This window comes from Balaenoptera borealis, assembly GCF_965194805.1.
Source record: "Balaenoptera borealis genome assembly, chromosome: 15".
NCBI lineage: Eukaryota > Metazoa > Chordata > Mammalia > Artiodactyla > Balaenopteridae > Balaenoptera > Balaenoptera borealis.
Window position 1 is genome coordinate 7475875 of NC_138871.1, and position 13225 is coordinate 7489099.

The following is a 13225-nucleotide window of genomic DNA, read 5'->3' on the forward strand; positions in this document are numbered from 1 at the left end:
TATTTGAACTAAGTTTGGTAAGTAGTACAGAAAGGCAAAAAGTAACAAATGTTGTTCACTCCCAGGAAGTACAACCCTTTCAATGAAAAGGGGTAAAGAACTCAACCGAATATGACACCCAGAAATGTTCCAATAATCTCGGGGTACGCAACTCTACAACACCCTTACGCTCCCTCGCCCCAGAAGTCTTTTCAGTGGTTAGAAAAGACCGACCCTGGTTGGTTTGTTTCATCTCCTCCTCCTTTCTTAGGGGAGGTGCTAGAAAGCAAAGAAATGACCAAAAGGCCGGAAGAAGGAACGCGAAAAGCATGGAGTCTGGACAATCAGCCCTTAAGTAATTGAAAGCTGTACCTAAATTAAATGAAGTTAAGAGAGAGCTTGCTGCTACGCTCCTCCCGGTAACTCCAACGCACCTGAGCGGCTCCGAGGGTGGGAACACCTGGCCGGAGACACAGCGGATCCCAACTCCCTCTCTCGCCAAGAATTCAAAGGTACAAAGACATAAAAAGAACTCTTCCTAACCCCCAGCAAAAGTAGCGCCACGAAAACAACTCCCAACCTCCGGGCCACGCTGGCTGAGCCGCCCCCGGCCCCGCGAGGCCGCGAGCCCTGCCCCGCGGGGCCTCGAACCCCAAACGACTGGCCCGCTCCTCAGGCCGGACACCCCTTCTCCCGGGCCGGGCGAGGAGCGGCAAAGGGACGGAGTCTCGGCTGGGAACCCGCCCGCCGCGGAGGCCCTCCGCGCCCACCCGGAACTGGGGTCTCGGGCCCGCGCCACCCACTGTGGGCCCCAGCCGGTGCCCCGCGGGGCCGCTCTCGAGCCTCGACCCCGGTCCACCGCGCGCCCACGGGACCCGCGCCACCCCCTCAGCCGCGCCGGCCGCCGCCGTTGGGACCCCGACACTGGCTACCTGTCTTCGCTCTTGTTTTTCTGCTTCTTTCCCATCGTGTGTCAGCGGCGCTCGCAGCCCCAGGCCCTCTATTCGGTCTTTCACAGACCCACTGTCCCCCGACCGACTTCGGTCTCCGCTCGGCTCCGTCCCCCGCCGCGCGCTGCCGCCTCTCGCACCCGGCTCTCCACAGACCCGCGCACTGGGACAGGGCACATATGGTGTGAGCTCCGAGTGCGCAAGCGCATCGCCCCGCCGCCTCGGCGTGTGGACGCAGGGCGCGGCTCATGGAGAGCTGCGCCTCGGGTAGAGCGTCTCCACTTGACCCGCCCGCCAGGCAGGAGCCCGAGCGCCCCCTTCCCGCAAGCATCAGCCGTGCACCGACGCCCGTGCGGTTTCCAGTTTCTAGAACCCGGAGGTGGACAATGAGGCTGAAATTCCACCGTCAGCCTTCTCCCTGTGGGGAACGCAGACTTGGGGAATCGGATCTCAGTTCAGGAGTAGACTTTCGGTTTCCCTTCCACCTTTAACCTCTGTCCCTTTGTACTCGCAGCTGCGTGAAGTTCAGTAAAGAACCACAATGAACCCCTGGTGAACTGTCTAGGTGTTCCCAAGGGAGATAGAGAAATCCAGCACATGAGTCCATGACTTACCAAAAAAAAAAAACCAAACAAACCAGAAATCATAAAACAAGGACACACCCATTAATTCTGCAAAATAGATCATAATCTTTACATTCAAAGCGAGAGCAAGTTCTAAAAATGTGTGTCAGGGAAGTCGCGAGGAAACCTACTAGGGTTGTGAAAGTGTTCTATATACGGATCTGGACGATGACACTACGAGTGTTAACTATGTAAAAACTATGGCGTATAAGTTATATTTCAACTTTTTTTTAAAAGGAGGAAATGTTCAATAAACAGAATGGAAACGAAATTGGAGTATCACTCCTGAGCAAGACAGTAGCTATTTCATTTCTGATGTAACATTATGTCAGAGGCTAAGACCGTCAACTCCAGGCTGAGCACTAAGAAACTACAAACTCCAGAATACTTCGCTCCCTCGCTCTCTGGGCTGTTTACACGGAGGGAGGGAGAGGTTGGGCCACCTCGGTTCCGGGCGGTGGGGCGGGGGAAGGGTGGGGGAGGAGCGCACGCGCAGAAGCGCTCACCGAACGCACGTCCCCTCCCTTCCCCCCCTCCACTTCCTGGGGCGTCGCAGATTGTATCGCGTGAGAGCCGCGGCCAATGAGGAGCCGGAAGTGACGGCCGCTTCGCAGGCCCACGCAGCTGCTACGAGGCTGACGCCGGAGTGGATTGCTCTTCTGGAGAAGCTGGTTCCTCACTTCTCAGGTATCACCGAGAGCTCAGGTGAGGCAGAGAGTGGTGTGAAAAAGCCGGCCATGCATCTCGGTGCTAATGGACACCCGGCTGCTCAGCCTCCTGCCTGGCCGGGGGAGGGGCGCGGCTCGGGCGAGGGTGGGCGCGGCTCGGGCGAGGGTGTCCGCGCCGCGGAGGAAGCATTGGCGCATGCGCCCCGGGAGGCGGTGAAGCCGGGACCACCTCAACTCTGCCCTCATTTGTCTTCGGGGGCGCAGGGAGTGGCGAGAGTGCTTTTGGGAAGCGACTGGCGTGCAGTTAAGGGTGAGGCCCCCTGGTTGTTTTGGCGGGTGCATGCCGGGGAATGAAGGAAATGGTTAGGTAATTTGAGGACAAGTCCCTGCCCACCATTCAGTTGAACTGGAAAAAAGAAGCTTGTTGTTTGGAGAATGAAGTTCTCAGGATCTCTGCACCATCGCCTTTCCCCCTTTCTGAATGCGGTGACCAGCACCACCTGCCCCCAGAGCAGCCCTTGTTAATCGTTTCTCCTCCCAGTTATCGAAGAATTGAATTCTGAGCTTAGCCTATAAACCTCCAGGGATAAGCAACCGCTACGCCCCTGGTAAAGAACAGGGTCTGACATGCAAGTCAATGTTTAATGTCGAGTTTTCTGCCTCATCCAGCCCCAGTCCTGAGAGTCACAGAGTTACGTTTTTCTTGGGAGGTAGGGAGTGTGAAATTCATTTGCTACATTTAAAATACAGCTCCTTTAAAATTTTATAGCGTTTATGAGGAAGTTACATTTTGGTTTTTTTTAAACCCGGAAATACTTTTGAAACTTAACGATAGTTTGAACAAAAGCTACGCACATGTTCCTTCAACAGTTGACAAACATTTTTTGTGCATCTGCAGTGTTCTCAGCACTGCTAGCTCCAGGAATACAAAGGTGAAATCGAGTATGCTTTTTTTAAATTTATTTATTTTTGGCTGCGTTGGGTCTTCGTTGCTGCATGCAGGGTTTCTCTAGTCGCGGCGAGCAGGGGCTACTCTTCGTTGCGGGGCTTGGGCTTCTCACTGCGGTGGCTTCTCTTGTTGCGGAGCACGGGCTCTAGGCACGCAGGCTTCAGTAGTTGTAGTACGTGGGCTCCAGAGCGCAGGCTCAGTAGTTGTGGCGCACGGGCTTAGTTGCTCCGCGGCATGTGGGATCTTCCCTGACCAGGGGTCCAACCATGTCCCCTGCGTTGGCAGGTGGATTCTTAACCACTGCGCCACCAGGGAGGTCCCGAGTATGCTTTTCAGCTTCTTTTCATGTGTAAAAAAATGGAATCAGAAGCGAAGTTTGCAAGAAGACTATTTCTCTTCACTTCAACATTTATAGAGGGTTTGGTGGGCCAGGCTGCGTGTCTGAAGCTGGGTGAATAAGCTCACAAGTTTATTCAGATTTTTGAAAGTGCTTCAGTAGTGGTTGCAGATGTATCACATAACTAATTGAGATGCAACAGCCTCCTGCTTTGATAGGCAAAATATAAATTGAAATTCAGGGGTACCCATAAAACATTTGATTTTCTACCAGCAACAATAATACATTTCTTTTAAAATATGTAATTGAAATAGATAACAAGGACCTACTGTATAGCACAGGGAACTCAATATTTGGTAGTAACTTAAATGGGAAAAGAATTTGAAAAAGGATACATGTATATGTATAAATGAATAGCTTTGCTGTACACCTGAAATTACCATTATAAATCAACTATGTGCCAATATAAAATATGTAATTGAGAGAGATCTTCTTTTCTAATCTGAATTAGATTCTATTTTTTTTAATATTTATTTATTTATTTATGGCTGTGTTAGGTCTTAGTAGTTGCAACATGCGGGGTCTTTCGTTGTGGCATGCGGGCTCTTCACTGCGGCACAGGCTTCTCTCTAGTTGTGGCGCTCAGGCTCCAGAGCATGCGGGCTTTGTAGTTTGCGGCACACGGACTGTCTAGTTGAGGCGTGTAGGCTCAGTAGTTGCGACTCGAGGGCTTAGTTGCCCCGCAGCATGTGGAATCTTAGTTCCTCGACCAGGGATCGAACCCGCGTCCCCTGCATTGGGAGTTGGTTTCTTTACCACTGGACCACCAGGGAAGTCCCTAGATTCTATTTTTAAACTCTTATCTTACATAGAGGATTGATGGAAAAATCAATATTCTTTTTAATATTTGTAGTGTTATATTGTTTGACCTCAAAGTTAAGAACACTGAGTGTCAGTAAATCAATACCAGTATCAATCTTTGTGGCCTCATAGACTTTATTAGGTAATGGGAGAACAGGAATGGAAACTAAAGCTTAGGGAACATCAGGCAGAGTTCTTTACATAAGTTGTAATGAGCTCTCTTCAGAGTTAAACGAAAATCATTTAGTCAGAGATGAAAGATATGTCTTTTGCTCAACGCTGCTCTATGTTGAAGCAAAATTTGGTGTGTATATGTGTGTGTAAAACCTCACTGCAGTTAAACTTTATCATGTTCACAGTCATTTCTGCTTTTCTTCCCTTTTCCTTTGGTAAAGAACACTGTCAGTATACAGCACTAGGTTTAATTTCATCTTTCATTTCTTTCTGGTCTGGCGATGGTCTTACAGATTTGTCTTTGCTTTAGGATAGTAAAACACAGACTAAATCAAAAGCACCTAAACTTTGGTCTAAATCGTTTTTGAGTAGTGTGACTATGATCCATTGAAAATTAAATTTTAAACCACTTAAATAAAAATTCTTAGCATGACGTGCTTGGTTGTCAGCAGAACACTTTGTGGACTACAAATTATATACTTGCTAACATTTTTGAAACTAAGAGAAAACTGTCTTATTTTTTTCTCTAACTTTGTAAACCTTCTCCCCAGCATCAAGGCTGAACTGTACCATTTAGAAAAATGGAAGCGAATGCATCTGTTGAAATGTTTTCAAAAGTCCTAGAGAATCAGTTGCTTCAGACCACCAAACAAGTGGAAGAACAGCTGGATTCGGAAATTCAGAAACTGGATCAGATGGATGAGGATGAATTGGAACGCCTCAAAGAAAAGAGACTCGAGGCCCTGAGGAAAGCTCAGCAGCAGAAACAAGTAACCTCTCTGCCCTGCTTTCTGAAATTGCTCTAACAGTATGCTTCTAACAACTTATCTATACCCGTGCTGCAGTAGTCACTTGTAGTTTGTAGGGTGGTTTGACCTCAAAGTACCTAATGCCGTTAAAAATTTGCCCAGAAAAAAGATTAGTTTTAAAGACACATTCAGAATTAGCCTTATCAGTATATTAATCCACAGTCAAGTACAAGAAACACGTGCCCAGGATAATCTTCCGAGCTCAGATTTGTGTGGTTGAGGAGAGAGTGGACGAGGAAGAACACTGGGAGGAAGAGGGGTCAGTGGGTTCCCTTCCAGGTGGAGTTATGAGAAAGCCTGTCATAACTTAGCTGTGCTCAAAGCAAATGCGTCATTAAGGAGTGTATGTGAGAGTTTAAACTCTCTGTGGAAGCTTTACCAAAGAAATAAGGAGAAAAATATCAGGGCCTCCAGTAGGTCTCAGCTCAGTGTAAGCCAACACGAAATGTATAGATACCAAAACTAGTGACGCAGTCTCGGCTGTGTTAGTGTAAGTCTAGAGATGGCACTCCTGCCCCTTTCTAGTTGGACCACTTCTGGAAGACTGTTCAGAGGAGGACAGCCAGAAGACGAAGAAATCTAGAAGTCATTTCATATGAGGAAGTCAAAAGCAAATGGAAATGTTCAGTGTGAAGCAGGGAGGACATAGGCGACGTAGGATATCTGAAGGGCTGACGTGAAGGAGATTAGAATTTCTCTTTCTCATCTGAGGTCCAAGCTGGGATCCACAGCCCATTGTTCTGGATATACTGTGATTCAGTGTGAGAAGACTTTTCTAAGAACAGAGAGTACATATACAAATACTTTTTAAGCACACCTGCCAGACACAGTTGTAGTTATTTTCACGTTGTCCATTCACAGTAACTCAGTGAGATAGTTGCTTTATGATCTCCACGTTACAAATGAGGAAAGTGAGACTCAGAAAGGTTATTACAATTCACAGCCTGATAAGTGGTAGAGCAGTGATTCAAGCCCATGCCTTCTGCCTGCAAGTCCAGTCCTCGCTTTTATTAAAAGCAGCTCCTGAGAAAGGAAACAAGCTTCCAGTTGAGGGGACCAGCTTCCTGCCACAGGAAAGGTTCAAGAAGCTGAAATGTCTGTCCGACATGGATGATTAGGGTTGATTTATTGATTTGGGGAGTTGGATTAGGTGACTTGCGGGATCTTTGTTTCTGGACACCACGTGAAGACAGACACCTTTTTCTTCCCAGGATACTACCCATTGGTGGCCAGTACAGAGGAGGTTTGCTGTCTCTGAGTTAGTCATCAAAAGCAAACAGGGCTCCTGAGCTTCAGAGCTGCGGTACCCGCCCCCTCCCCAAAGACGGATTGGCTTTATCTCACAAGCATTATTTTTTAAAGCTACATAGTAACTTGGATCAAATGCTTCTGATTTTAATAGTTTCAGTGCAAAGAAATTAAGTAGACGGTTACATTCTAAGTCTCTTTATAGTCTAAATTTTTACTTTCGAAGTTCTAAGAAAACGTATGTTTTAAGTTACCAAGAGAGGTAATCATCTTAAATATGAGCCATGCTGTGGAGATAGTCATGGCCCACAGACTGTATTTGCATTGACACTAGCAACATAGGAAAGTACATCACCGAAAGGAATTCATTTCTCTCTAAGATAAAATCAGGTTGATTAAAAAATATTATAGTGATTTGGACATAAAATATAAAGTGATATTGAAAAAGATATTTCAAATGTGTGATACTTCCCTTTTCTCCAAATCAGGAATGGCTTTCAAAAGGACATGGGGAATACAGAGAAATCCCTAGTGAGAGAGACTTTTTTCAAGAAGTCAAGGAGAGTAAAAAAGTGGTTTGCCATTTCTACAGAGACTCCACATTGAGGTAATTTGTTTCCCTCAGTGACTGTTCTTGAACATGATGAGATTGTTGAATAGAGATGCACTGACTTAATAGAGAAATTAAGAAAAATATAAAAGGAAGTAATTCCTAAGTTGTCTCTTTGTACTAGAATTATATTAAAGTTAAGCAATCATTAAAGATTAACTTAAAAACCAGTAACATACAAAAGTACAAATTATAGAAGATCAGTATTTCCATAGAAATGGCTGTTTCCTGAACTATATTTTCACTAGCTAATTTTTAAAACATCTTAGAAATGAACACTTTAATTTTTTTATCAATGCCAAAAGAATTCTACTTTTTTCCCTACTATTATGATACAGCCACAGTGTTGTAAATGGGGCCAACACCTGAACATGAGCTTTGAATTCAGTCACTTCTTCTCAACTTGCAATTCACTGGGAGACAGTGGCTTGACCAAGCCTTTCACCTGAAGCAGAGTTGGGGCTACCAGGCATGGCGGGAAGGAGAATAAAGTGATTTCTATTAGACGAACCCAGATCTGCCAACCTCTTTTTGGAGGCAGATCCCTCAAAGTGAAAATAGCCCCAGAAGAGGTTATATCTTAAACCAGAGGACTCAAGCCTTTTTTTTTTTTAGCCCCCAAATTTGAATACTTGCCAACATTTAAATGTTGGCAACTAATCAGATTTTAGAATTTTTTTTTTAAGTATCAGATAACTTGATAACAGACCTAGAATTGTATGAAAGCAATTCACTGATGCCGAGTAGCTCCTGCCCCCCTTAGACACACACTCCAATGCAGAGTCTGTTATTCCCTGGGATCCCAGCCCCGCCCTCTTCTCTCATTTCCATAGCCTGCCTGGCCCTTGTCTTTGCCTCATCACCCAACAACCTGGCTATTAGTTAACACCTTTCAGGGACTGATTGCCTGGGATTTATTGACTAAGAAAATAAAGATGAAAGAAAATAACTGAGATGATGAAATCTCCTATAAGGGAAAGTGGGAAAGGGATTAGGAAGGTAAATAGAAGATTGGTATTATTTGTCCACTTATTTATTAGATGTCTCTGCCCACTAGATTGTTAGTTTTGTGAAGGCAGAGGGTTTGCCTTTGTGTCGTGGCCCACTGTGCTCTGGGTTCCTAGCCATAGAGCAGCATTGACTACACATAGTAGGTACTCAGTAAGTATACTTGATGGATTTACAAACAATGCAGCACCAGCAGTACTTACCTTAAAACAGAACTGGAAAGTCAAGATTGAGATGAGGTGAGAGAGATATATAGATAGGTAGATATCAAAGTTTCTAGCACATAGTACGCTAGATACTTCATGTTGTATAAAATCCTGGAGCATTCACAGTCACCGTTTGAGGTAAGTACATATAATTCCTATGCTTCATGCATGGACACCAAGACTTGGAGAGATTAAGTGACCTACCTAATGTCACTCAGCTACTAAATGATAAAAGAGGATTTGAACCCAGGTTTTAAGCCTAATGCTGTTTTAACTACACCATAACTACTACTTCTGGATTTTTAAAAAATGGACTAATTGACAAGTGGGACACAGACCTATTTAAAATAGATTCCGTATTACTCCAGTAAAACAATGGAGTTGATTTTTGTACAAATCTTCAAGAACATGTTTCTCAAAATGATTTGTCACTTGTTTGGAACTTCATTCAAAAACGGCTTATTCCCCTACCATTTTTCACTAAAATCCCATTGCTGCACTACGTGGATGATCTATAAAAAGAATCACTCAGAGGTGATGATGCATCAAGGTTATAAGAAACTCCGTGGACCCAAACCTAACTCAGGAAAAACTATACCAAGAAGTACCCAAAAAGCCTGCTAGTAAAACCAGCTACGAAGCATTCGGGTCTTAGTCATCGAAAGCAGTAGTTCTCCAACTTTGCTGGGCGTGAGAATCACTTGCATGTTTCTCAGCTCAACGCCCAGAGAATTTTGATTCATTTGCGTATTTTAAAAGTTGACTGTAATAATCACCTCTGGGTAAGAACTACTTCTCAAAAGGTTATTACAGTAGTCTTTCAGAAACACTAGAGGGTTGGCCAGTTTAAAATATAATTTAAAGAAAATATCGCTTTCCACTTTCCTTTTCATTCAGGTGGCTTAATAAAGGTTACTGCTGGTAATTTTCATTTCTTTAGAACCGTAATGACCATATTTGTAGCCCTTAACCTTGATATGCTTCTCACTAACAGAGTTGCACAGTTGGAAGGGTTCCTTCTCAGTGACACCATTCAGTCTTTTCTTAGTGACTTCCGAATATGGCACCACACGTTCATTTCTAATTCTGAGAACTGTTTTCCGAGTTCTGTCAAGTTCAGATTTGTCACCTGTGAGATGCCAGGAAACATGCATAAGGGAAATGACAATTTTTTATTCTTAACCATGAACATGACAACTTTGTGAACCACTTAAGGCATAAGTTGAATACTTTGTTTTTTATAAGTATCATTAAGGGAGACCTGACTTTCTAGAATACGATATCATGAGATGTAGAAAAAGAGATACCTAACCTATGAAATGGAAATGAGGTTATCTGATAGAAGCATAGGTTGGCTGCCAAATTATGAGATTCAGAAAAACTGAAAACTTAGATGTGCCTTAATATTTATTTTGAAAAAGAAATCTGTTGTTTTTAGCTTTTGATTTTCTATGTGTTGTTATTTATAGGTGTCAAATACTAGACAGACATTTGGTGATATTGTCCAAGAAACATCTTGAGACCAAATTTTTGAAGCTGAATGTGGAAAAAGCACCTTTCCTTTGTGAGAGACTGCATATCAAAGTCATTCCCACGCTAGCACTGGTGAAAGATGGAAAAACACAAGATTTTATTGTTGGATTTTCTGACCTAGGAAATACAGATGACTTCACCACAGAAACTTTAGAATGGAGGCTGGGTTGTTCTGATATTCTCAATTACAGGTAACTTTTAGTAAACTATCAATTTATATTAATTCACATATCCAGTTGATTTTTTAGAGAATTTTTTTATGTTAACATTTATTTTATGGAACTAAGATCTTTAAGCTGAGTTGTAGAAAAGTTTTCACAAAGGAAAGGCATATTTCTTAAAGTGTACATTAGCATGATCTTACAGCAAAATCAGAGTTATAAATAAAATTGATCTTGGATCTTGGAGTCCATCTAACTATAAAAGTTTTCAAACTAACAGATCCTATGGAACCTAATTCTCTGTTGATCTGGAAACCCAAAATGACACTCCAGAAGAATTGACTCCTTCCTGATTTAAATGAGATTAATCAAATTGATAATGACTTACATTAAAAATCTAATGTTTGAAAGTAGATATTCCTGTATCACTTGTAGGATCTGATAAAATATATAAAATCTCATCTCTATGCTTAGCTTAAATTACTTACTCTGGGAAACAGTCTCAGAAAACGATCTGTTGATAAAATCCAACTTCCACTTTCCACTTACCTCTTTGTCCACTTCTCTAGACAAATAATTTATCTAATTCCACAAATCAGAGCATATCATCTTATCTTTTGTGCCTGTGTTTGATTTGCAAAAATAACAGGTAAAATTTTCCAGTTATTCCAGTCAGAGTGCCTTTTGATAAGTAGGAAGGTCTCTCATCTTTTTACTTCCCTTTCTCCTTTATCACTGAATCTCTCCTCCACATGCATAAATCATTCCTACATTGTAGTGATTGATTTTGGAGTTTTAGGTTTTATTTTCTTAATATTAAGTAAAATGTTAATATTAAATAAAATTATTTGGAAGTGATTTCAAACTTTAAATAAGTTGGAAACTAGTACAAAGAATTCTTGAATTCTTGTATATCATTCACCCATGTCCCTCAGTTTTCAACATTTTATATTTGCTTTATCGTTCTCTTTCTAGATATATATAAACTTTTTTTCAGAACCATTTGATTGGACGTTGTAGATATATTGTCCCTTTACTCCTAAATATTTCTGTGTGCATTTCCTAAGAACAGGAACATTCTTACACAACCACAGTACAACTTATTAAAACATAAAATACATAGTTTACAGACCTTATTCAAATTTCACCATTGTCCCAATAATGTCCTCCATACTGGAAAAATGGGTTCCGTGTACTTACTATGTATTTTTAGTTTCCATTAACCTGTAGCAACTTGTTCCCCTCCTTTGTTTTTCAGTACTTTCACATTTTTGAAGAGTACAAGCTAGTTATTTTATAGAGCATCTCCCAGTTTGTTTCAAAATTAGATTCAGATTCTGCATGTTTTCCACAGGTAAATTATGGAAGTGATGTTGTATTCTTTCTTCTCAGTGTACCATATCAGGAGATATGTGATGGTTTGTCTCATTGCTGGTGGTGGTAACTGTGCACTGGTTAACCAGTTGTCCACCAAGCCAACTGGTGATTTAAGGAAGAACTTTTCCAGACCCCACATTAATTTACTTCATTTATCTGTATTAGAATGGGCTGTGGATTCTTTTATTCAGTGGGTTATAGTCTGTTGCTGTTATTATTTACTTTGAAGCTCAGATTGCCTCAGATTTGGCAAGTGAGAGCCTTTCATACTGGCTTCTGTGTCCTTTCGACACGTCCCCATAATTCTTTGAGCACTTTCTTTCTGTTCACGTAAGGTCTTTTAGGGGGCCTCGTGTTATACTCTCCATAGGAATTGGCTTTTTCTCCGAGACACCATGGTTCCTTTCAGTGGCAAGTGATATTTCAAAACCAAGATCTAGCTGCTAGGAATATTTCCAGATATTTTCGAAATATTTTTCAGGCGTCATGAAAAGAGTTCCATACTAATTCTGGGTTAATGATAATGAATTCCATGAGTTTTGTTGATGTCTATAGAGATCTAAGCATTAAAAGATGTTAAATAGAATCAAATCAGTCATAACAGGCTATCAAAAATAGAGCATGGTTTTCCTGTGTCATTCTCAGGAAAGAATCTAATACAGATTCAGCATACCCAAAACAGATAAAAATAACTGATTTCCTTCTATGCTTTTTCAGTCAGTTTTGTTGGTGCATCCCGTGAAATGTTAATCAGTAATTAATGATAAGAAAATAAAACGCTGATCTAAAGCATTTAGTAGTACATAGTAAGCTTTAAAACTATTAACTATTGGGCTTCCCTGGTGGCGCAGTGGTTGAGAATCCGCCTGCTAATGCAGGGGACACGGGTTCGAGCCCTGGTCTGGGAAGATCCCACATGCCACGGAGCAGCTGGGCCCGTGAGCCACAACTACTGAGCCTGTGCGTCTGGAGCCTGTGCCCCGCGACGGGAGGGGCCGCGATAGTGAAAGGCCCGCGCACCGCGATGAAGAGCGGTCCCCGCACCGCGATGAAGAGTGGCCCCCACTTGCCTCAACTAGAGAAAGCCCTCGCATGAACTGAAGACCCAACACAGCCAAAAATAAAAAAAAATAAAATAAAATAAATAAATAAAGTAGCTATAAAAAAAAAAAAAAGAGTTGTTTTAAAAAAAAAAAAAAAAAAAACTATTAACTATCAGTGTAAATAATATACCTCTTCCTTGACACCAACATTTTAAAGAAAGTTTTACTCTATTCCTTGTGTTATAGTGAGGATAGATTTTTGTGCAGTTTAGTATACCAGCTGTACTAAATCATACAGAATAAGTGTTTTTTAAATTTGCTTTCTTTTTAGTGGAAATTTAATGGAGCCACCATTTCAGAGCCAAAGGAAATTTGGAACAAACTTCACAAAGCTGGAAAAGAAAACTATTCGAGGAAAGAAATATGATTCTGACTCTGATGATGATTAATTCTTTGTAAATCGTCTTTTTATTTTTCCTGACTTCAGAATTAGATGTGTTTTCTATATTCTGTTGATTTCAGTACATTCGTCTCCTAATGGTCACATTCTAGAGTTTTATGCAGTTGCATCACATTGAAAAACATCTGTGATATTTTCTTTGTGGAGCTCGTGTTTAAGTTGAGGAAAACTTCTGAGTTCTAAAATTATCTGAGGAGGGTCTGGATTCTCTATTTTTGAGATTGGTTTT

The 13225-nt window shown here is 42.1% G+C and overlaps 2 protein-coding genes and 1 long non-coding RNA gene across 6 annotated transcripts in view; 2 read left to right on the forward strand and 1 right to left on the reverse strand.

The window, feature by feature from the left end:
- The window catches only part of EIF5B (eukaryotic translation initiation factor 5B), a 68343-nt gene extending 67215 nt beyond the window's left edge, over window positions 1-1128 (reverse strand). For both annotated transcript variants that reach the window (XM_082356132.1, XM_082356131.1), the window contains exon 1: window positions 912-1128. In XM_082356132.1, coding sequence (XP_082212258.1) covers window positions 912-946 — 35 coding nt within the window. In that variant the 5' untranslated portion in view covers window positions 947-1128. The remainder of the gene's footprint in view (window positions 1-911) is intronic.
- The window catches only part of LOC309611592, an 86679-nt gene that overhangs the window by 3811 nt on the left and 69643 nt on the right, over window positions 1-13225 (forward strand). The window lies entirely within an intron of this gene.
- TXNDC9 (thioredoxin domain containing 9) lies at window positions 285-13043 on the forward strand. 3 transcript variants are annotated; one of them, XM_082356189.1, is made up of 6 exons: window positions 285-491; window positions 2109-2239; window positions 5093-5311; window positions 7087-7205; window positions 9892-10146; window positions 12868-13043. In XM_082356189.1, the coding sequence occupies exons 3-6, from the start codon at window positions 5123-5125 to the stop codon at window positions 12983-12985; spliced, it is 681 nt and encodes a 226-aa protein (XP_082212315.1). In that variant the 5' UTR covers window positions 285-491; window positions 2109-2239; window positions 5093-5122; the 3' UTR covers window positions 12986-13043. The 3 variants fall into 3 exon arrangements, with proteins under 3 accessions (XP_082212315.1, XP_082212314.1, XP_082212316.1); XM_082356188.1 differs by having other exon boundaries at window positions 287-491; window positions 2109-2257; XM_082356190.1 differs by lacking the exons at window positions 285-491; window positions 2109-2239 and adding an exon at window positions 2408-2530.